The following is a 22,783-nucleotide window of genomic DNA, read 5'->3' on the forward strand; positions in this document are numbered from 1 at the left end:
ACCCTGCAGCCACAATCAATAAAGTGTCATGTTCCACACTATCAGTGGCTTCAGATGAGCACAGACAGGATTCTTTACTGTATCATGTAATGAATCTAATGTTTAAAATATTGGTAAATGATCGTGACCTAAGTTCCCTTTTAGTGGATTTTTTACTTGAATTTTCATTTTCCCAGCTGATACAATATTTACTTTGCCTACAAAGAAGCTAAAATTAAAAGCAACCAAACACTGAGTTTTTGCCACCACAAAATTCCTATGCTAAAGCCCTAAGCCTCCATACCATCAGAATGTGTCTATAACTGGAGAGTCTTTAAACAGGTTATTAAATTTACATGATGCTGCTACAGTGGGGCCAAATCCAGTCTGACTGGCGTCCTTAGAAGAAGAAACTGGGATATACACAGAGACACAAGACGAAAGAGCCTATGATGAAGAACGGAGAGGAGTCATCTGCCAGCCAAGAAAACAGGTTCCAGAAGATATACAACCTACTGACACACTGATCTAGGACTTACAACTTCCGGGACCATGACACAATAATTTTTTATTGTTTAAACCATGCAGTTTATGATATTTCATTAAAGCAGCCTGAGAATGAATACAAACACTTTAACAGGAAAAAATTACATATGCACCTATTACAAAATAACAGGTATTCGTGTGCAAATGCTTTAATATACCTTATTATTGCAAAATAAATATTAAACTTTAAAAGCTGATGAATTATCACACACACCTTACTGTCAATGTTCTTCATTGTTATTATGTCAAGGGACTTCAGAGAATGTCCTGTAGGTGAAATGAAGTAAAGGCACACATGGACACGAGAGTCGTGGTACTCAAAGAAGGAACGTTTAATCTTCAGTTCTTCTTGAAGATAGGCCTCAAACTGAGCATCCAGGTAGTCAACGATTGGTTGGTAGCTAAAAAAATAATGAGCATAACAGATTAATAAAATATGAAGTTTGTTTCTCACCATTTAATAAACAATATATATGCTAAACAAGTTTCTATGGTGATTGAAAAGCTGACTAATATGTCCATAAAAAGGTAATTTCCGGATCCAAGATGGCTTAATAGGAAAAAGATGTGCTGACTTTGACCGTGGGAATATAACAGAAGAAAAGGGTGGAACTGCATTCTGCAGGGGACAGTTGGAGAGAAGTGTGCAGTGGAAAATCTACAGAAAGCAGAGAGACACCATGGAGCAGCGAGGACGGTACAATCACACAGCAGTGGCGGGGCATCACCAGCAACTCACACAGCTGCTGGCTGCAGGGGAAACCATCTATCTGCGTCCAGGTGCCCGGTGACCAGCAGGGAGAGGAGACACCTCAGTAAAGCAGGTAGAGACTGCTGCAGCCTGCACATGACAGGGAGTTTACAGAGGGATAAATCTGCGGTCCACACTGACTTTGAGCCTGGCATGAACAATTGGCGGGGAGCAGGGTACCCACTTAGGCCTGTGAAGTGCTCCCCTCCCATCACTCTACCAAAGCACCCAGACTCTGCTGAGGCAGAGCAGCACCAACTTCTATCCAGCAGGCATCTGGCTCTGGGAATGCAGCCGCTCCCTCCTCAGCCGGGGGAGGCTCACACTGCTAAGAGTGGACCCCCCCACACCCTGTGACTGTGGGAGCTATGTGGGCTGTGACTGTGGGAAATCTGTGACTGTTAGATAGGGCATGGATGTGGTTGTGTAATCACGTGTCTGGCTTCAGAGGCTCAGAGTTCCCTGAGTGTCTAGGGTGGGTCATTGCAGAGGGTTCTTCATGCACCTGAGTGGGTGAGGTGCATACAAACTGTGGGCTCACACTGAACAATTGGTTCTCTTGGTAGAGAGAAGCTGAGGCTGTGATCATGACAGCCAAAGTGATCATACCCACCCTCTGCTCACAACAGAGATCTACCATGCCCAACACGGGTGTCACCCCAGACTCTTACTCCACACTACAGTGTTAACCAGGGCTCCATGGCCACACCCAGCACACACTTCTGGATATCCACTGATGGCACAGACACTCCACTAAGCCACAGTGGCATATTTCAAAGACAAAAGCCCTCAGAGGAGAAAAGCAAGTGTTTCCACAAATGTCTAAAAATAAATGGAGAAATAAAACAAACATGAACATATATAACCTCACCACAGTTAGCACAGCTATCATCGAAAAATCAAAAAATAGGCCAGTGCCGCAGCTTACTTGGCTAATCCTCCGCCTGCAGCGCCAGCACCCCAGGTTCTAGTCCTGGTTGGGGCGCTGGGTTCTGTCCCAGTTACTTCTCTTCCAGGCCAGCTCTCTGCTGTGGCCCAGGAAGGCAGTGGAGGATGGCCCAAGTGATTGGGCCCTGCACCTGCATGGAGACCAGGAGGAAGCACCTGGCTCCTGGCTTTGGATCGGTGCAGTGCCGGCCGCGGTGGCCATTTGGGGGGTGAATCAACAGAAGGAAGACCTTTCTCTCTGTCTCTCTCTAACTCTGCCTGTCAAAAAACAAACAAACAAAAACAAAAAAAAAAACAAATGCTTGTGATTATATGGAGGAAAAGGTACCCTAATCCTATATTGGTGGGAATGTAAACTAGCCCAAACATTATGGAAGACAGTATGGAGATTCCTCAGAAATCTGAAAATAGATCTACAATAGAACCCAGCCATTCCACTTCTGGGAATTGACCCAAAGGAAATGAAATCATCATACAAAAGAGTTATCTTTACTCCTATGATTCTAGCAGTTCAACTGACAATAGCTAAGATATGGAATCAACCCTAGACTGAAGACTGGATAAAAAAATTAGGTATATATATATGGTGGAATACCACTCGGCCATAAAACAGTATGAAATTCTGTCTTTTGCCACAAAATGGATGCAACTGGAGAACATTATGCTTACTGAAATACACAAAAACTCAAAATATTATATATTTTCCCTGACTTGTGGTAACTAATATACACAGTACAAAAAAAATAATGTTTTGAGTGAAACTGATATTTTTAGATTTGATTATTGTTTATAGCCCTTGTCCTTATTCCTAAGGAACAGTGGTTTTCTACTTACTACTTGTCTTCACTACAAAGCAACAATAATAGCATGTGTATTCATTCATTTCACGTGTAAACCATCAAACTGGGAGAATTCTGTGGCAATTGGTGGAAAGTACTGGTGGGAATACCTAATTCCAACAATCACTCTAGAATTACTGGATGAACTGGCACATGAGTTTCCACAAATACAGGGGGAAATGCAGGGCAAGCTGAAAGGATTGAGACTGGAGTGTTAGTAAGGCAGATAAGAGGCCAAAAGTAAGGTGGACAAGTATTACAGGCACTGCTTCTGGGTTCATCTTTGGTCCAGAATTCCATCTTAATAGATGGTGTGATTGATGTGCCTACAAACTGAAGTTTTAGAAAAGCACCTACATCATCCTTCCCTAAACAACACCTCTAAAACAAGGAAATACTTTTGCTCAAAACAGCTACATATCTATTTCTTAATGTTTGGTTGTTTATTTTTATCCACCTGAAAAGCAGGGAAAGAGGTGGTGTAGAAATCATCCATCTGCTGGTTCCCCCCCAAATTCCAGGAACAGCTGGAGTTGGGCCATGTGAACCCAAAACCCCATCTGAGTCTCCCATATGGTGGTAGGGGCCCAAGCACTTGAACCATCATTTGCTGCCTCCCAGGATGCATTAGTAAGAAGTTAGGTAAGAAGCAGATTACCTGGACTTTGAACTAGCATCTGATATGGGCTGCAGGGGTTCAAGTGGCAGTTTAGCTTGCTGTGTCACAATACATACCCAAGGTCATATAGCTAATATCTTGTCAATGTTAGCAACAGGAAGACTAAGTGCCTCATATGATTTGTCACCACAATGAGAATGTCATCAACAAGAGTCAGCATGGGTAGAACAGACATAGTCACATAAACAAGAGAAATCTTTGTCTGCAGCAAGTGTAACATGGACTTCCAACAGGAATCTGCTAAAACATCACAGACCTGGAACATTTTCTGACCATCTTCTGTTAAGCAAAATACACACATGCAGCAGACAGCAGCAAACACCATGGCCCAATTTCTGCTATTCCTGAGATAATAAGTGTCTTTAGGTAAATACAAGAAATAGGAGAGGCCGGCGCCGTGGCTCAACAGGCTAATCCTCCGCCTTGCGGCGCCGGCACACCGGGTTCTACTCCCGGTTGGGGCACCGATCCTGTCCCGGTTGCCCCTCTTCCAGGCCAGCTCTCTGCTGTGGCCAGGGAGTGCAGTGGAGGATAGCCCAAGTGTTTGGGCTCTGCACCCCATGGGAGACCAGGATAAGCACCTGGCTCCTGCCAACGGAACAGCGTGGTGCGCCGGCCGCAGCGCGCTACCGCGGCGGCTATTGGAGGGTGAACCAACGGCAAAAGGAAGACCTTTCTCTCTGTCTCTCTCTCTCACTGTCCACTCTGCCTGTCAAAAAAAAAAAAAAATTAAAAAAAAAATAAAAAAAAAAAAAAAGAAAGAAATAGGAGAAAAACAAGGTTTGGGCCAGCACTGTGGCACAGTGGGTTAACACCCTGGCCTGAAGCGCTGGCATTGCCTATGGGTGGCAGTTCGAGACCTGGCTGCTCCACTTCCAATCCAGCTCTCTGCTATGGCCTGGGCAAGCAGTAGAAGATGGCCCAAATCCTTGGGCCCCTGCACCCACATGGGAGACCTGGAAGAACCTCCTGGCTCCTGCCTTTGGATCAGCGCAGCTCCAGCCATTGCAGCCAACTGGGGAGTGAACCATAAGATGGAAGACCTCTGCTTCTTCTCCCTCTGTGTAACTCCGACTTTTGAATAAGTAAATAAATCTTTAAAAAAAAAAAAAAAGGTAGGCACTCCAGGCCTTGACGTGTGGGAACATGATATCACCACAAAGTAGAAGAACAAGACAGACACATATCCAGTCACGGGCAGCCAGTCAGTAGCAATTCTGCAACTTCTCCTATTGAAATGAAAATTCCCATCACAAATACAAAAAAATACATGACATATAAATGGAAGAGTGGATCACTGAAATTATTCCAAGTTCTGAAAGGAAAGTACTGCCAACCAAGGATAGTTTGTTAAGTGAAACTATCTTTCATTAGTGAAGGAAAAACAAAAGCATGCAAAGACAGGAAAAATTTAAGGAATTCATCACCACCACGCCAGGCTTCCAGAAGATGCTTAAGGGACTCCTTCATACAAAAACAATGAAATAAACCTACCACTTAGAAGGACAATGCCCACAAAAAAGAACAAAGGATAATAAAAATAAGCAGAAACAACTTTTAAATTATAGGACTAAATCATTACTTATTAACAAGAACTTTAAATGTAAATGATCTAAATTCCTCACTTAAAAGAATCAGGCTGAATGGATAAAAGAAAAAGGCTCAACAATATGCTGCCAACAAAAATTTGCTTCTCCAGAAAGACACACAGAGACTGAAAGTAAAAGGATGAAAAAATACACTCCATGCAGGCAGAAACCAAAAGCTTTTTGAACAGGGGTGGCTATTAATATCCCAGACAAATTAGACTTTAATGTAAAACCAGACACAAGTGGTGACCATATAATGATCAATAGGTCAACTCAACAAGAAAATACAATGGTTTTAGATGAACATATACTTAAAGCTAAATTGCCCAAACATTAATAGACCAAAAGGGACAAATATGCTCCAGTACAACAATGGTAGCGGAATTCCACATTCCACTTTTATCTATGAACAGAACATCCAGACTAACATATCAACAAAAACATATTAGAGTTTGCTATATAATGATATAGGACCAATGAACACATCAGCTACTTAGAGAACATTCCATCAAACAGGTACAAAATGTACAATCTTTTCATCAGCACATGGAACATTCTGTAGTACAGACATACATTATGGCACAAAGCCAGCCTCATCAGATTAAAAAAAAGGCAAAGTAATATCATGTATCATTTCTTTTTTTTTTTTTAATTTTTTTTTTTTTTGACAGGCAGAGTGGATAGTGAGAGAGAGAGACAGAGAGAAAGGTCTTCCTTTTTGCCGTTGGTTCACCCTCCAATGGCCGCTGCGGCCGGCGCATCTCGCTGATCCGAAGCCAGGAGCCAGGTTCCTCTCCTGGTCTCCCATGCAGGTGCAGGGCCCAAGGACTTGGGCCATCCTCCACTGCACTCCCGGGCCATAGCAGAGAGCTGGCCTGGAAGAGGGGCAACCAGGATAGAATTCGGCGCCCCAACTGGGACTAGAACCCGGTGTGCCGGCGCCGCAAGGCAGAGGATTAGTCTGTTAAGCCACGGCGCCGGCCTCATGTATCATTTCTTACCACAATGGAATAAAACTAGGAATCAGCAACAAAAGAAACTCTAGTAATTTCACAAATATGTGGAAACTGACAATATGCTTCTCAATGAACAGCAGGGTCACTGAAGAAACCAAAAGGAACATTTTAAATTCCTTGAAACAAATAAAAATAGAAACACAACATACCAAAACTTCTGGGATACAGCAAAAGCAATACAAGAAGGGACATTTTTAACAAGAAGCATATACATAAAAAATAGAACACCAATTAAACACATTAACTGTGCATCTAAAACATCTAGAAAAACAGTAACAAAAATGAGAAGGAAAGAAATAAAAAAGCAGAATAAATGAAGTAGAAACTTAAAATGTAGTACAAAAGATCGATAAAATAAGAGTTTTGGTTTTTTGTTTTTGTTTTTTTTGTTTTTGTTTTTGTTTTTTGACAGGTAGAGTTATAGACAGTGAGAGAGAGAGACAGAGACAAAGGCCTTCCTTCCATTGGTTCACTCCCCAAATGGACGCTACGGCTGGCACACTGCGCTGATCCAAAGCCAGGAGCCAGGTACTTCATTCTGGTCTCCCATGTGGGTGCAGGGGCCCAAACACTTGGGCCATCCCCCACTTCCCTCCTGGGCCACAGCAGAGAGCTGGACTGGAAGAGGAGCAACCGGGATTAGAACCCGGTGCCCATATGGGGTGCCAGTGCCACAAGGCGAAAGATTAACCAAGTGAGGCACGGCACCAGCCCCGAGAGTTGGTTCTTTGACATAAGTAAAACTGACAAACTTTAGCTGTGGTAAACTAAGGAAAAAAGAAGATACAAATAAGTAAAACCAGGCCGGCGCCACGGCTCAATAGGCTAATCCTCCGCCTAGCGGCGCCGGCACACCAGGTTCTAGTCCCAGTCGGGGCACCGATCCTGTCCCGGTTGCCCCTCTTCCAGGCCAGCTCTCTGCTGTGGCCAGGGAGTGCAGTGGAGGATGGCCCAAGCCCTTGGGCCCTGCACCCCATGGGAGACCAGGATAAACACCTGGCTCCTGCCTTTGGATCAGCGCGGTGCGCCGGCCGCAGCGCGCTACCGCGGCGGCCATTGGAGGGTGAACCAACGGCAAAAGGAAGACCTTTCTCTCTGTCTCTGTCTCTCACTGTCCACTCTGCCTGTCAAAAATAAAAAATAAATAAATAAATAAAAAATAAAAAAATAAAAAATAAAAAAAAATAAAATAAGTAAAACCAGATGTGAAAAAGTAGATGGCACAACTGATAGAACAGAAATACAAGGATCATTCATGATCACTACGAGCAACTATATACCAGCAAATTGGAAAACAAAGAAGAAATGCACAAATCTCTGGATACAAATAACCTACCAAAATGTAACCATGAAGACATAGAAAACACAAACAAACCAATTAAATCAAATCAGTAATTAAAAGTCTCTAATCTAAGAAAAGCCAAGGACCCATGGGTTTCTTCACTGCTCAATTCTACCCAACTTTTAGGGAAAACTAACACCAATTCTTCTCAAACCAGCCCTCAAAACTGAAACATGAAACTCTGCAAGCTCAGCCTACGAATTCAGCATTACCTTGATTCCATAAGCAGAAAAGGACACAACAAATAAAATAGATAACAATACGCCCGATGAGCATAGATGCAAAAGCTTTCAACAAAATGCCAGCAAATCAAATCCAACAAAACATTGAAAAGATCATGCATCATAATCAACTGGGGCTTATGCCATGAAAGCTGGGATGGTTCACATTCCAGAGTCAGTAAGTGTACATTATAATGGCCCTAATCAGAAAGACAGAAAAGAACAAATGCTAGTAAGGATGTGGCCAACATGAAGCTTTCTTCTTGTTAATGGTCATTAACATTTGAAGTTTTCTGTATTAAAAATGACCCATCCTACTTCAAGCCACGTTTATATTAATAAAGTAAAGATGGGAGAAAGATTACAAATGATTAACCATCCTAGAAACACAATAGTAGTATTTTAATAAAACAAAACTTCACAAAGGCTCAGTAGAACTATGGAATTCATTTTATCCAGTGATTTGGATTGGAAACTGGGTGGGACATACTTCTAATGAATTCTGTGACTTTATGGTTTCATGGATAGTATAAGACTTCCAGCCTCACAGGAAACACAAGCCCTCACTCAGGGACGCGCTGTGCCGCAGCCTCCGGCCCGGGCCCCAGCTTCCACGCCCTTGACCTTTCTGCCTGGGCCGCCGGTCAGGCCCCGGGGTCCCGTGGCACTGCGGCCTGGGACCCTCTGCACGCCAGGACGCCGCGCGCCCAAGCGTTCCCAACTGCGGTTGGCGGGCGGGTTGTGGCCCCGGGCGGGCGTCGCCCGTGTGGAGGGATGAGCCGCCTTCTCCACGGGCCGCCGCCCTCCCGCTGCGGACCCCGCGGCATCCGTTTCCGGTCCGGCTGCGCCTGGCTGAGGGGCTCCTGCGGGAGAAGTCTCTGTGAGCGAGGGAGCAGGAGCTCCGGGAACCCCTGGGCTCTGAGGCAAAGCCTGCCCTCACTCTGAGCCGCCAACCCTCGTCCACCCGCAGCCAGGATGCGGTCTCCACAAACAGACCCGCCCTGGGACACACCCAGAGACACCCTGGGGCTCACAGGGGCCTCTGGCCCCTCACCCTCGTCCTCAGCTGCCCACCCGCACCGCGCCCCACAAGAACATTCGCATGCCAAGGCGGGCGCACACGCACATTCCAGCCCCAACACAGGCCTTAACCTCAACCTCAACCTCATTCCTCTCTGGGATCCCTGACATTTCTACAAAGCAGTGGGCAGCCCCTCCCAGGGCCACCTGTAGCTTCCTCCTTTGTTTCCTAACCCCATGGGACAGCCCAGGAAAGCGGGGCTAAGTGGGCTGTTGTGTGTCTTTTCCTTAAACGGGAGAGAAAAGATTGTCGCACTGGGGCACTGAGAGAGATTTGTTGCTATAGACCCAGAAAACTAATACAAGACACACTACCTATTGTAGATCTTATCCGTAATATAGTCAAATGTGTACAAAGTATTAATATTTTTAAAACTTACTTATTTAAAAGGGAAAGAGAGAATCTTCCACGGCTGGTTCACTCCCTCAATATTGGCTAGAATATACACGGCTGGCCAGGCTGAAGCCAGGAGCCCAGAACGCCCACCTGAATCCCCTTGTGGCTGGTAGAGACTAACATATTTAAACTGTCATCTGTTGCTTCCCAGGCAGGGCAGCAGAGAGGTGGCTCCAACCTGCACTCAGATATGAGATGCAGGTATCTTAGGCCTCTACTTAACCCACTGTGACACAATGTCCACCCTTATTAAGCCTATTGACCGAGTCCTAACCCTGTATTTCAAAAACATTTTCCAACAAAGTGACTAAAGCACTAAGGTGACATTCATTTTCTTTGATATTCATTTTCTTTTCTTAATAACTATTTAAAGCAATGCACCACTTGTGCCTGCCTTTGCTTCAAGCCTTTTTCTACTATATGCCTATTCCTGTCATAAGTTTCACACAAATCGTTTCTATATTTAAGTCATAATGAATTTTTTAAACACTTGTCTAACTGGTGAGGTGTTTGTGAATGTTTAAGAGGAAAAATGCCAACTCGCAGCATTCGCTCACATACAGGTTAACACTGGCCTGTTGTTAATTTCAAGCCACCTGCATAATGCCCTGGAATGCAGAGCTTTCACTAAGTGCTAAGTGCTAGGTGCCAGCCAGCTTAGGAGCACCACTGGAGCTAGGTCATCCCCCACAAAGCAATATGTGAATCACATTTTTTTTTAAACTTTTTTCAGTGCATCTTTTTTTTTTTTTTTTAATTTTTTACAGGCAGAGTGGATAGTGAGAGAGAGACAGAGAGAAAGGTCTTCCTTTTTGCCGTTGGTTCACCCTCCAATGGCTGCCATGTGCGGCCGGCGCACCACGCTGATCAGGTGCTTCTCCTGGTCTCCCATGGGGTGCAGGGCCCAAGCACTTGGGCCATCCTCCACTGCACTCCCTGGCCATAACAAAGAGCTGGCCTGGAAGAGGGGCAACCGGGACAGAATCTGGTGCCCCAACCAGAACTAGAACCCGGTGTGCCGGCGCTGCTAGGTGGAGGATTAGCCTGTTGAGCCATGGCGCCGGCTGTGAACCACATTTTGATTCAAAATCTAACTCAAAGTAGGATACTCACATTCGTATATCAAGAAAGAAAATGAATCTGAAAATATTGCTATGCCATCATTTATTTCCCTCATTCACAGTTTAAATACGGCACATGACGATAAAAAGTCTCCACAATAGCAAGAGAAACAAGGAAATAAATGAGAACATTAAAAACTATATTGCATTACTGCCGTCATTGTTTAATTCAAAATATAAGGAGAGTCCGATGTTGTGGCACGGTGGGTTAAACCACTACCACTGGGGATGCCTGCATTCCATATCAGAGTGCCTGGTTTGAATCCCAGCTAATCTGCTTCTAATCCAGCTCCCTGCTAGTGCACCTGAGAAGCCGCAGAAAACAGCTCAAATACTTGAGTCCCTCCCACTCACACAGGGACTGGATGGAGCTCTTGGCTACTGTCGTTGGCCTGGTCCAGTCTCAGCTGTTGCAGCCATTTGAGGAGTGAATCAGGGTATGGAATCTCTCTCTCTCTGTCTCCCAAATAAATAAATCTTTTAAAAAATATATTGTAAGGAAATCAGACAACAGGATAGAAAACTATGAATTTCATAAGAAGAGAATGTTACTTAATTAGAAAAGAATTAAAACATGGAAGCAAATGCATCAATCATCTTAGAAGAATATTACAATTTCATCTATGGGAAAATAAGGGAAAACTCTTAAAATAAGAAAACACCAACCTGGCTTCTTTGTTTATTTGATCTCCATATCCCACTGTTTTCACAACAGTCAATTTCAATTGAACATTGCTCTCCTGCAGCTCATGTGTCTGAATTTTAAGTCCAACATTTGGGTAAAAATGTGAGGATTTGTTATCTCTCAAATGGGTATTAAACAATGTTTCAATCAGCGTTGACTTTCCAATTCCAGTCTCCCCTGTAATAAACATGGCTGGATCACCATAGGAGCAGAAGATGGCTGAGAAGTAACACTAGATCTCTACAGTGCTTTAAAGGGCCCCAAAATCTAAAAATGTTTAACTCATAGGTTAGTGTAGAATGATGGTTACCAGGTGCTAGAGAGTGGGGATGAAGTAGGGACATAAATTTTCAAATAGATAAGGAGAATAAGTTGTATAACAGGAGCACCAGAATCAGTAATAATATACTTTATATTACAAAAGAACTAAAAGAGTAAAATCCAAATGTCTCACCATAAAAAAATGATAGGGAAAGGAGGTGATGAGTATGCTAATTATCTTGATTTAATAAGTCTACATCATATACACAGATCAAAACATTGTTTTAGCTAATAAGTGTATACAGTTAAGATTTGTTCACTGGAAAATATATTTTGGGTCCCAAATACATCAGAGACTAGGATGTCCTTGAAAACATACATGCTGACCAGGACTCCCTCAGTCATTAATGAGGTGTAGAAAGAAATTGGACACTAAGCTGCAATAGACTTTGAACACCACTGAAGTGTTTAAATTCAAATGTATTTAAATAATATAAGTAAGAAAATGAAACCCGGCCGGCGCCGTAGCTCACTGGGCTGGTCCTCCACCTTGCGGCGCCAGCACACCGGGTTCTAGTCCCGGTTGGGGCACCGATCCTGTCCCGGTTGCCCCTCTTCCAGGCCAGCTCTCTGCTGTGGCCAGGGAGTGCAGTGGAGGATGGCCCAAGTGCTTGGGCCCTGCACACCATGGGAGACCAGGATAAGCACCTGGCTCCTGCCATCGGATCAGCATGGTGCGCCGGCCGCAGCATGCTACCGCGGCGGCCATTGGAGGGTGAACCAACGGCAAAGGAAGACCTTTCTCTCTGTCTCTCTCTCTCACTGTCCACTCTGCCTGTCAAAAAATAAAAAAAAAAAAAATAAAAATGAAAATAAAAATAAAAATAGAAGATGAAACCCAATATAAGCATGAAAACATGGTCTTAAACTAACAGCACCAATGTTACAGGGCTTAAGATAAATTGAAATGTCTCTGTCTCCCTCTCTCACTCTCTATAACTCTACCTGTCAAATAAAAAAAAGAAAAATTGAAATGAGCATAACATTGAAAAATTCAGATGAGATGTTTGGCGCTTACCCACACAGAGAATATTAAAAGAGAATCCTTGATGGAGAGCCCTGTTTACCAACTGGTAGGGCAAACATTCAAAACCAAAATGGCCAAGTGTGGTTAAGCAACGGATATTCTCTTCTTTTTGCTTAAAGGAAAGAAAGGGAAAAGGTTTTATTAGAATAGGGGGTGGAGTCATTTGAAAAGACAATGATAATATGCCGAAGAAATTAGAGTTATCATACCTCAGACAAGATGCAAATGTAGTAAGCACAGTTTTTACAAAAAGAAGTTTGGGACCAGATATATACATTATGTGATCATTGTTTATAAACAAAAATGAATCGATCTCATCACATTCAAAGAGATTATGTTACTAGCATTTTTTAAATTATTTTTAAGAAATACAAATTTCATAAGTACAACTTTAGGAATATAGTTATTCTCCCACCATACCTACCCTTCCAGCCACACTCCCACCCCTCCTCCTTCTCCTTGTCCCATTCTCCATTAAGATTCATTTTCAATTAACTTTGTACACAGAAGATCAACTCTATACTAAATAAAGATTTCAACAATTTGCACACACACACACACACAAAGAACTGTTTGAGAACTGGTTTTACAGTTAAGTCTCATAGGCTGGTGCTGTGGCTCACTAGGCTAACCCTCTGCCTGCGCTGCCAGAACCCCAGGTTCTAGTCCTGGTTGGGGCACCAGATTCTGTCTCGGTTGCTCCTCTTCCAGTCCAGCTCTCTGCTATGGCCTGGGAAGCAATGGAGGATAGCCCAAGTGCTTGGGCCCTGCACCCACATTGGGGACCAGGAGGAAGCACCTGGCTCCTGGCTTCGGATCAGCACAGTGCAGTGCCCATTTGGGGAGTGAAACAATGGAAGGAAGACCTTTCTCTCTCTCTCTCTCTCTCTCTCTCTGTCTCTCTCTCTCTCGCTGTCTAACTCTGCCTGTCAAAAAAAAAAAAAAAAAAGAAAGAAAGAAAGAAACCGTTAAGTCCCATAACTCATTGAGAACAGAGGTCCTGCATGGGGAGTAAATGCCCAAGGATTTGGGCCATCTTCCACTGCATTCCCAGGCCATAGCAGAGAGCTGGATTGGAAGTGAAGCAGCCAGGACTCGAACCAGCACCCATATAGGAAGCCAGAACTGCAGGTGGTGGCTTTACCTGCTACACCACAGTGCCAGCCTGTACCCACTTTTGATTCCACCTTCCTGCTTATGAGCCCCTTAGGAGTCAGCAGGTGATATCCCAAGTAGTGGGGTCCCTGTCACCCATGTGAGAGACCAGGGTTGAGTTCTGAGCTTCTGACTTCACCCTGGTCCAATTCCAGCTGTTGTGGGCATTTGGGGAGTGAACCAACAGGAGGGAGGAGCCCCTCCCCTTTCAAAGATATAAATTATAAAAATGAAGCATAAAAGAGCTAAACATTAAGGAAATACTATAAGAAATTGCGAAGTATAAACTATTCTTCAGTTAAAAAAAAAAAAAAAAGGCCGGCGCCGTGGCTTAACAGGCTAATCCTCCGCCGGCACACCAGGTTCTAGTCCCGGGTGGGGCGCCGGATTCTATCCCGGTTGCCCCTCTTCCAGGCCAGCTCTCTGCTATGGCCCGGGAAGGCAGTGGAGGATGGCCCAAGTCCTTGGGCCCTGCACCGGCATGGGAGACCAGGAGAAGCACCTGGCTCCTGCCTTCGGATCAGCGAGATGCGCCGGCTGCAGTGGCCATTGGAGGGTGAACCAACGGCAAAAAGGAAGACCTTTCTCTCTGTCTCTCTCTCTCTCACTATCCACTCTGTCTGTCAAAAAGAAAAAAAAAAAAACATAAAAAAAAAGGAAAGATGGTTGCGGTGTTGTGTCAAAGCAGGTAAAGCTGCCACCTGCAACTGGTGCCGTATTGGCACCAGTTCAAGTCCCTGCTGTTTCACTTCCACTCCAGATCCCTGTTAGTGTGCCTGGGAAAGCAGCGGAAGATGGCCCAAGTGCTTAGGCCCCTACACCCATGTGAGAGACCCGGAAGAAGCTCCTGGCTCCTGGCTCCTGGCTCCTGCCTGGCCCAGCCTTGGCCATTGTGGCCATTTGGGAAGTGAACCAGTGGATAGAAGACCTCTCTCTCTCTTTCTGTCTCTCCCTTTCTGTAACTATGCCTTTCAAATAAATAAAGTAAATCTTTAAAAAAAAAAAACTCATTCGGTTTCAATGCGTTAATATATTGAGAAAACCCAGTGAATGATAATACATGTGAAGTAACCAAAGTCAATTTGAAATTTTCTTAAAAAAGCAAATAATTTTACTTCAAATTTGTCATAGACCATGAGAATTTTTGCTATAATAAATTATTAACTGAAACAACTACCTGCAAAACCACCCTAGAAAACTAGAAACCCATCAATATTACACATAAAACTCATCATAGATTTTTTTAAAACGTGAAAAAGTAATGCAAAAAAAGCTTAACAATAGATATTAATTTCACCCCTGGAAGTCTTTTCCAAGCACCTAGAAAGTTGTGAAAAAGATTGATACAGACATGTTCAGTGTAGCTCTCGACTTAACATCCAAATATCTGACTTCCTGAAATAGGTGAGTACCCCAATTAATGTTGGTCTATTCGCTCACATAATGGGAGGGTCGTGGCCGGCGCCGTGACTCAACAGGCTAATCCTCCACCTAGCAAGGCCGGCACACTGGGTTCTAGTCCCGGTCAGGGTGCCGGATTCTGTCCCCGTTGCCCCTCTTCCAGGCCAGCTCTCTGCTATGGCCAGGGAGTGCAGTGGAGGATGGCCCAAGTGCTTGTGCCCTGCACCCACATGGGAGACCAGGAGAAGCACCTGGCTCCTGCCTTCGGATCAGCGCGGTGCGCCGGCAGCAGCACGCCGGCCGCGGCGGCCATTGGAGGGTGAGACAACAGCAAAAAAGGAAGACCTTTCTTTCTGTCTCTCTCTCTGTCCACTCTGCCTGCCCAAAAAAAAAAAAAAAAAAAATACATAATGGGAGGGTCTTAGGTCATTCAAGGTATTTATGAAGAATCCTTTAAGGAGTTGGGAAATACATGCTAGAAATATGAAGTAAAATGAATCAAGATACAAAGTTGTGAATATCTGTCTAACTTCTGGTAATATCTGAAGAACTTGGAGCATCCCATGTCTTCTCACAGTAATGATAGAAACAACTGTTTGAAGGTACTGGATGGGAAATAAAAGCAGACAGGAACAGGAAGGGGGTCAATCCCTGTAAGTAAGAGAAGTATACTGAGTGGAATCACATTTATCTACATAGTCTCCTGTGGCCAGTCACTAGAAAGGATGTGTTTGGGGCATAGGGCACAGAGAGAGACCATAGACCAGGGAGTAGAAGGTCAGAGATTAGAGTGCCAAAATTCTCTAAGACAACACAATAGATAGAGTCTCAGATCTTCAAACTTAAAAGCTCCTGGTTGACCTTTGAATTCTGTGTGTTCTCAGTGGCAATTTAGAGAAGAGCTAGCATTCTGAATGTGTCAAACAAATATTTCAGCAGTGGTCCTGGGGAGATAGAGTTTGGAGATTAGTTTTATCCCAAGTTATGGTTAATACACTGGGTTTCCATTTAAACCCTGTAAAGGGCATATAATAGGAGTAAGGATGGTGAACCCAAAGGGTTACCCTCAATTTGAAAGTTCTAACTGGAACTGGTATTGTATTGTAGTGGTTAAAGCCACCACCTGCAATGCCAGCATCCCATATGGATGCTGCCAGCTACCCCACTTCTGACCCTGCTCCCTGCTAGTACCCTGGGCAACATCAGCAGAAGATGGTCCAAGTGTTTGAGCCCCTGCTACCCATATAGGGGACCTGAGAGAAGCTCTTGGCTCCTGGCTTGGGCCTGGCCCAGTCTCAGCCATTGTGGACACCTGGGGAGTGAGCCAGTGAATGGAAGATCTATCTCTCTATCTATCTTTTACTAAAGCTGAAGAAACCATAGGGAGACTATACTAAGGTGCCCAACTGGAACCAAAACCAACATAGCCTGCCAAACCAACACCTTATCACATATCTTTGAAATATTCCACTCAGATAAAAAGAAAAAGAAAAAAATGTACAACCTCCAAGATTCTGGGAATACCATTAAATTATCAAACATATGAGTTTGAGGATACCTGAAGAGTACAAAAGAGAGAAAGGAGTAGAAATAACCGTGCAAAAAAAAAATAATAATCATAGCTGAAAATGGCCACCATCTTGGGGAAGATACAAACATCCAGGTACATGATGCCCCAAATAGACATGGCCAGAAAAGATCCTCATTATAGTCAAATGACCAAAATACAAAGCAAAGAAAATTCTAAAAACTGCCTGAGAAAAGTGCCAACTCATGTTTAAGGGATGGTGTATTAGAATAAACTGAAGCTTCCTCAGCAGAAACCTTCCAGGCCCTCAGGGAATGGAAGGACACGTTCCAAGTTCTGAAAGAAGAAAACTTCCAAACAAGAATAATATATCCAGCAAAGACGTCCTCCGACTTTGCAAGAAAAAACAGAACATTTATCACCACCAGACCACCCTTACAAAGGCTGCAGACACAAAGGGAAGAAAACTACCACAATGCAAGCATGAACATGTAAACCCCACAAGAAGTAGAAAATAATCAACAGAATAGGGATTGCTAGAAGGGGGGGGAGTACCAAAATACAGTTAGATATGAGGAATAAATTCTAGTGTTCTATATTACTGTAGTATTTAAAATATGTAAAACCTCTTATAGGTCTTATAAAGCACTAGAAGAGAAGAACTTGTTGACTACAAGGACAAAGAAATGATAAGTGCATTAGGAGATGGAAATGTTGCTTACCCTGATTTTATCACTAAAATCATATAAATGCATCAGATTATCACACAATATCCCACAAGTGTATAAAAGGCATGATTACTCAATTACAAATTTTTAAAAAGAATGTTCACTACTAAACTGAAAATACAACCAGTAATAAATAAGTAAAAAGCATTCAGTTCCTTACTGATTGTTCTCTTAGAAGATGGAGTTTCATAACAATGGAAAATGCTGAGCTCTTCTCATTTATGAAAAGAACATGCTGGAGATTTCCGATATACTCTGGAGATTATGTTAATGGAGCAACAAGAGATTCAAACACTCTTCTGTCCTCTCTGGCCTAGATTCCTTTCTCTTATTTTTAAAACTGTAGCCTAGGGAGGTACATGATAAAGTGCTTCCTGTGCCCACTGTCTTAGCAGGAAAGAGCAGAAACCTTGGCCTCATCAGCACTCAGTTCTCACCCACAGAGTGATTGTTAGAGCAAGCAGAAGTTTCAATAGTATCACTATCATTATTTCATAATATCTTCTGGTGGATCAAAATTCTTTCACATAAATGCCAGTGTTCACGTAGAAAGCATACATATTTCAAATTCTAATGACTTGGAATTTGTGATCATTCAAATATTGCTCTTAAATTTGCCTTTGTAACATCTACAAATAAAGCAAATTTTTTAAAGATTTATTTTTTATTTATTTGAAAGAGTTACAGAGAGAAAGGGAGAGAGAGAGAGAGAGAGAGAGAGAGAGAGAGAGAATCTTCCAACCACTGGTTCACTCCCCAAATGGCTTGCAATGGCCAGGGCTCAGCCAGGCCAAAACCAGGAGCCAGGAGCTTCCTCCAGGTCTCTCACATGGGTGCAGGGGTCCAAAGATTTGGACCATCTTCTACTGCTTTCCCAAGGTGCATTAGCAGGGAGCAGGATTGGAAGTGGGGCAGCCAGGATTTGAACTGGCACCCATATAGGATGCCGTCATTGCCAGTGGCAGCTTAACCCTTCATGCCATGGCCCCAAATAAAGCAAATTAAGAAGCAAAGATGGATAGATGTGAAAAATCAGTTTTAACCTACAATAATAAGTTAAAGGATCATTTCAGAAGTATTCACATGAAACCTAAGTGCTAATCACGGTTGATTTTAATATCTATGATACCAAGTACATGTAGACTGCACTAGAAAATGGAATAGTGTACATTATAAAGGCTGTAAATTATAAAGGACTCCACACACCCTGATAAGCCCTGATGTGTAGTCTGCACTCACTGATGCCTGTTTGCCAGTGGCACTGGGCAAAGGTAGGTGAAAAAGACAAGATACCAGCCTTGGGAAGTCATAGGAACAGTTGCTGGTGCTTTTGTTTTCTGTAGAGCATTTGGTCAGATGATCCTAAAAGTCAAGGATAATATACACAATGGAAGAAAATGCTAACAATAGCTTATTATTGCACTAATTACCAAAATTGTAGGTAAACCCATATAGTGGAATGAATGCCCTGAAGATAGGGCAACATGTGCATGGAGGAGATGAGTATTGTCAATAACAGGCAAATAGGACAATGGGCTCAGAGCTAGAATTGTGGGCCCTATGTCCTTGAGCAGTGAGTAAATTGCCTAGCTTATGGATTTAAAGAATTAAATTTGCAAGTGAAAGAAGAAGAAAATTGGAAAGGTAAGATAGATCCCAACAACAGGGAGCTGAGACTATGAAGCTAAAGAATATGGATTTTGTCTATGTGGTAATGGTCAGGGACTGCAGCCTTTTATGTGAAGAACAGTAGGAGTGTGGAGGCACTGCCCTAATAAGACGTAGGAGTAACAAATATGATCTTGCGAATGGAAGGAAAAGGAGACAGATTTTCTGGGAAATAAAAAGTCAAAAAAAACTTAACAGCCAACTAAATGTTGGGGTCAGTAATAAAAGGTCAGAAGAAGCAGGGTATTTTTGGTGTGAGAGAAAAATCAGCTTGAGTTTCAAATTTTAAGGAAATTACAGAAACACCCTAAAGACAACTGAGCACAATGAAGGCTTGAGTGCCTATTCAAATCCTGCCTGCTCTGCTTCCCATCCAGCTCCCTGCTAGTGCTCCTGGGAAAGCAGCAGAGGGCAGCCTGAGTGCTTGGGCCCCCTGACACCAACATGGGAGACCCAGTTTGGCCCAGCCCCGGCCATCTGGGGAGTGAACCAGTTGATGGAAGATTCTCTTCTTTCTCTCTCTCACTCTCTCCCTCTCTCTCCCCTCTTCTCAAATAAATAATTTTAAAAATCTTAAATTTACAAATTAAGTGTGTCCACTTAAGCCTTAAATTCACATAGGAAAGGAATGAAAAACGGGATTGTCACTAATGATGAGAGTATATCTTGGCATAGTATCTACAATGATTACCCAATTTTAAAACTTTGTACACTTTCTGACCCAACAATTCCATTTATAAGAAAATAGCATAAAATATACATGAAAAGATAGGTATGTTCAGTGCCGCAGCATTATAAGAAATAGAGAAAATATCTCCTTACAACTACCCAGAGGGGACTGGCTACTGAAGAACAAGACATCTATGCACTGAGAAAGTACAGAACTTAAAAGGAATAGGTTGCCAGTGCCGCGGCTCACTAGGCTAATCCTCCGCCTTGTGACGCCGGCACACCGGGTTCTAGTCCCGGTCAGGGCACCGGATTCTGTCCCGGTTGCCCCTCTTCCAGGCCAGCTCTCTGCTGTGGCCAGGGAGTGCAGTGGAGGATGGCCCAAGTGCTTGGGCCCTGCACCCCATGGGAGACCAGGATAAAGCACCTGGCTCCTGCCATTGGATCAGCGCGGTGCGCCGGCTGCAGCGCACCAGCCGCGGCGGCCATTGGAGGGTGAACCAACGGCAAAGGAAGACCTTTCTCTCTGTGTCTCTCTCTCTCACTGTCCACTCTGCCTGTCAAAAAAAAAAAAGGAATAGGTTGACCTGTATTTGCTGATACAAAAAGTCATCCAAAGATTAGCTATTGCTGAGTTGAAAACATGTTTTATCCTTCATATTGTTTTAAATTCTTTAGTAATGTGAGAATGGTATTTTTTTAATACTTAAAACTATGTTTTCCAGTTGTAAAAGCATTCAATAAAAGGTTGGAAGATTACTCACTGCTGTGGTCTGAAATATTGGGTTCCCCTAAAAATTTGTATGTTGAACCCCAATCACCAAAGCAAGGTGTCAGAGGGTAGGCCACTGGGAGGTGATTAGACTGTGAGAGTTCTGCCCTCATGAAAAAGGCTTGATGGAAACCATTTCTTCTGCCATGTAAGGATACACTGAGGGGCCTGGCGCTGTGGCACAGCAGGTTAATGCCCCGGCCTGAAGCACTGGCATCCCGTATGGCCGCCGGTTCAAGACCCGGCTGCTCCACTTCCAACCCAGCTCTCTGCTGTGGCCCGGGAAAGCAGTGGAAGATGGCTCAAGTCCTTGGGCCCCTGTATCCACTTGGGAGACCCAGAGGAAGCTCCTGACTCCTGCCTTCGGATCGGTGCAGTTCTAGCCATTGCAGCCAATTGGGGAAAGAACCAGCCAATGGAAGATATCTCTCTCTCTCTCTCTCTCTCTCTCTCTCTCTCTCTCTCTCTCTCTGCCTCTCCTCTCTCTGTGTAACTCTGACTGGAAAAATAAATAAATAAATCTTTTTTTTAAAAAAAAGAAAAAGTGTGGCTGGTAGAAAAATAAAGGTGAAACAGATCATTCTCTCAGAGAGAAGGAACAGGGGAAAAAATTTGTAGTTTGGCAGCTCAAACTTAGATATAGAATTTGAAAAAAGAGCCGGCGCCGCGGCTCACTAGGCTAATCCTCCGCCTTGCGGCGCCGGCACACCGGGTTCTAGTCCCGGTCGGGGCACCGATCCTGTCCCGGTTGCCCCTCTTCCAGGCCAGCTCTCTGCTGTGGCCAGGGAGTGCAGTGGAGGATGGCCCAAGTCCTTGGGCCCTGCACCCCATGGGAGACTAGGATAAGCACCTGGCTCCTGCCATCGGATCAGCGCGGTGCGCCGGCCGCAGCGCGCTACCGCGGCGGCCATTGGAGGGTGAACCAACGGCAAAAGGAAGACCTTTCTCTCTGTCTCTCTCTCACTATCCACTCTGCCTGTCAAAAATAAAAAAAATTTAAAAAAAAAAGAATTTGAAAAAAAGAGAAAATACCAACAGGAATGCCATTAGTAATTAAGACACAAACAAACACTATATAACATAACTGAATATCCATGTATAAATTTGACATTCTCCATCATAAAGAGTTCTGAAACTCAAGTTTCACTCTTTTGGACATTCTACTCTATTTTTAATATAAATTTTAATATGAATTACTTGATTCAAACTGACACTCAATAAAGCAATCAGCACTTCCTAACATAATTTCCTAACATAATTTCCTAACCACTTCCTAACATAATTTCACTTAAAAAGTTCTCATTGGCATGGGCATCATGGCACAGTGAGGTAAGCTGCTGGTTAGGGTGCTCACATCTTATATGGAAATGCCAGTTCTAGTCCCTACAGCACTTTTTCAGATCCAGCTTCCTGCTAACGCACCTGGTAAGGCATCAGGTAGTGGCTTCAGTCGCTGGGTCCCTGCCACCCAAGTGGGGAGATGGAATTCCTGGCTCCTGATTTTGGCCTGGCCCAGCTCTGGCTGTTGTGGTCATTTGGGAAGTGAACCAGCTATGAGTAAAATATCTCTCTCTCTTTTCTCTCACTTCCTCTTTTTCTCTTTCTACCATTCTTTCAGATAAATAAAATAAAGCTTTAAAAATAAAAGGTATTCATTTTCAGTACATAAACTGTACAAATATACTCATCAAGATAGCATTTTTCTTCTCACTTATGGTTAAGTTCTGGAATTTTAGTATGTTTTCCTTTGCTGTTAAATAGGAATAGTCTTCTGAACTACTAACAAAGACTCAAAAAATGTAATCATGATTAAAGCTGTCACTAATATTTAATTCATGTGCAACCATAAAAAGCAAGTCTTTAACATCTGGGTCTATACCAGCGTACTCAGTCAATATTTGGAAACCATGTAATCTTACTGAAGTCCAGAGAGTTCTATTGGGAAGATATACTTAACTGTTTCTTCATCATTAGGTTTCTTTGTAGGCATACATGTTGGTTTTTCTGCCATGTCAGACTGAAAAAAACTGAAAATGAAGAAATAAAGTCCTTAAAATATTCTTACAAAGGTTACATTCCGACTTTATAACACCACGGACCTGTTTTGAGTTGTAGCTGTCTTGCTACAGAGGCTTCTACACAAAAAATAATATACATTCAAGATACAAGGTAATGCATGTAACCATAACACAAAAGCATTCCAGGAAATCAAAAGGACAAAGAGCACTCACTCTTCATTAAAGGACTCTACAGTCATGAGAAACTAGAGACTTTTGCTTTAAACCATGCTAAACCAACCAAGAAGCCTGTGTAATTGCTTA

General features: G+C 43.4%; 1 protein-coding gene across 1 annotated transcript in view; it reads right to left on the minus strand.

Annotated features, from left to right (window-relative positions):
- SEPTIN14 (septin 14) overlaps positions 1 to 22,479 on the minus strand; it is a 42,726-nt gene extending 20,247 nt beyond the window's left edge. Inside the window, exons 1-4 of the mRNA XM_062179779.1 lie at positions 22,420 to 22,479; positions 12,533 to 12,653; positions 11,175 to 11,370; positions 740 to 926 (exon numbers count right to left, since the gene is read on the minus strand). Coding sequence (XP_062035763.1) covers positions 740 to 926; positions 11,175 to 11,370; positions 12,533 to 12,653; positions 22,420 to 22,473 — 558 coding nt within the window. The 5' untranslated portion in view covers positions 22,474 to 22,479. The remainder of the gene's footprint in view (positions 1 to 739; positions 927 to 11,174; positions 11,371 to 12,532; positions 12,654 to 22,419) is intronic.
- Positions 22,480 to 22,783: the final 304 nt, after the last annotated feature.

Source organism: Lepus europaeus, chromosome 21 (genome assembly GCF_033115175.1).
Source record: "Lepus europaeus isolate LE1 chromosome 21, mLepTim1.pri, whole genome shotgun sequence".
Taxonomy (NCBI): Eukaryota; Metazoa; Chordata; class Mammalia; order Lagomorpha; family Leporidae; genus Lepus; species Lepus europaeus.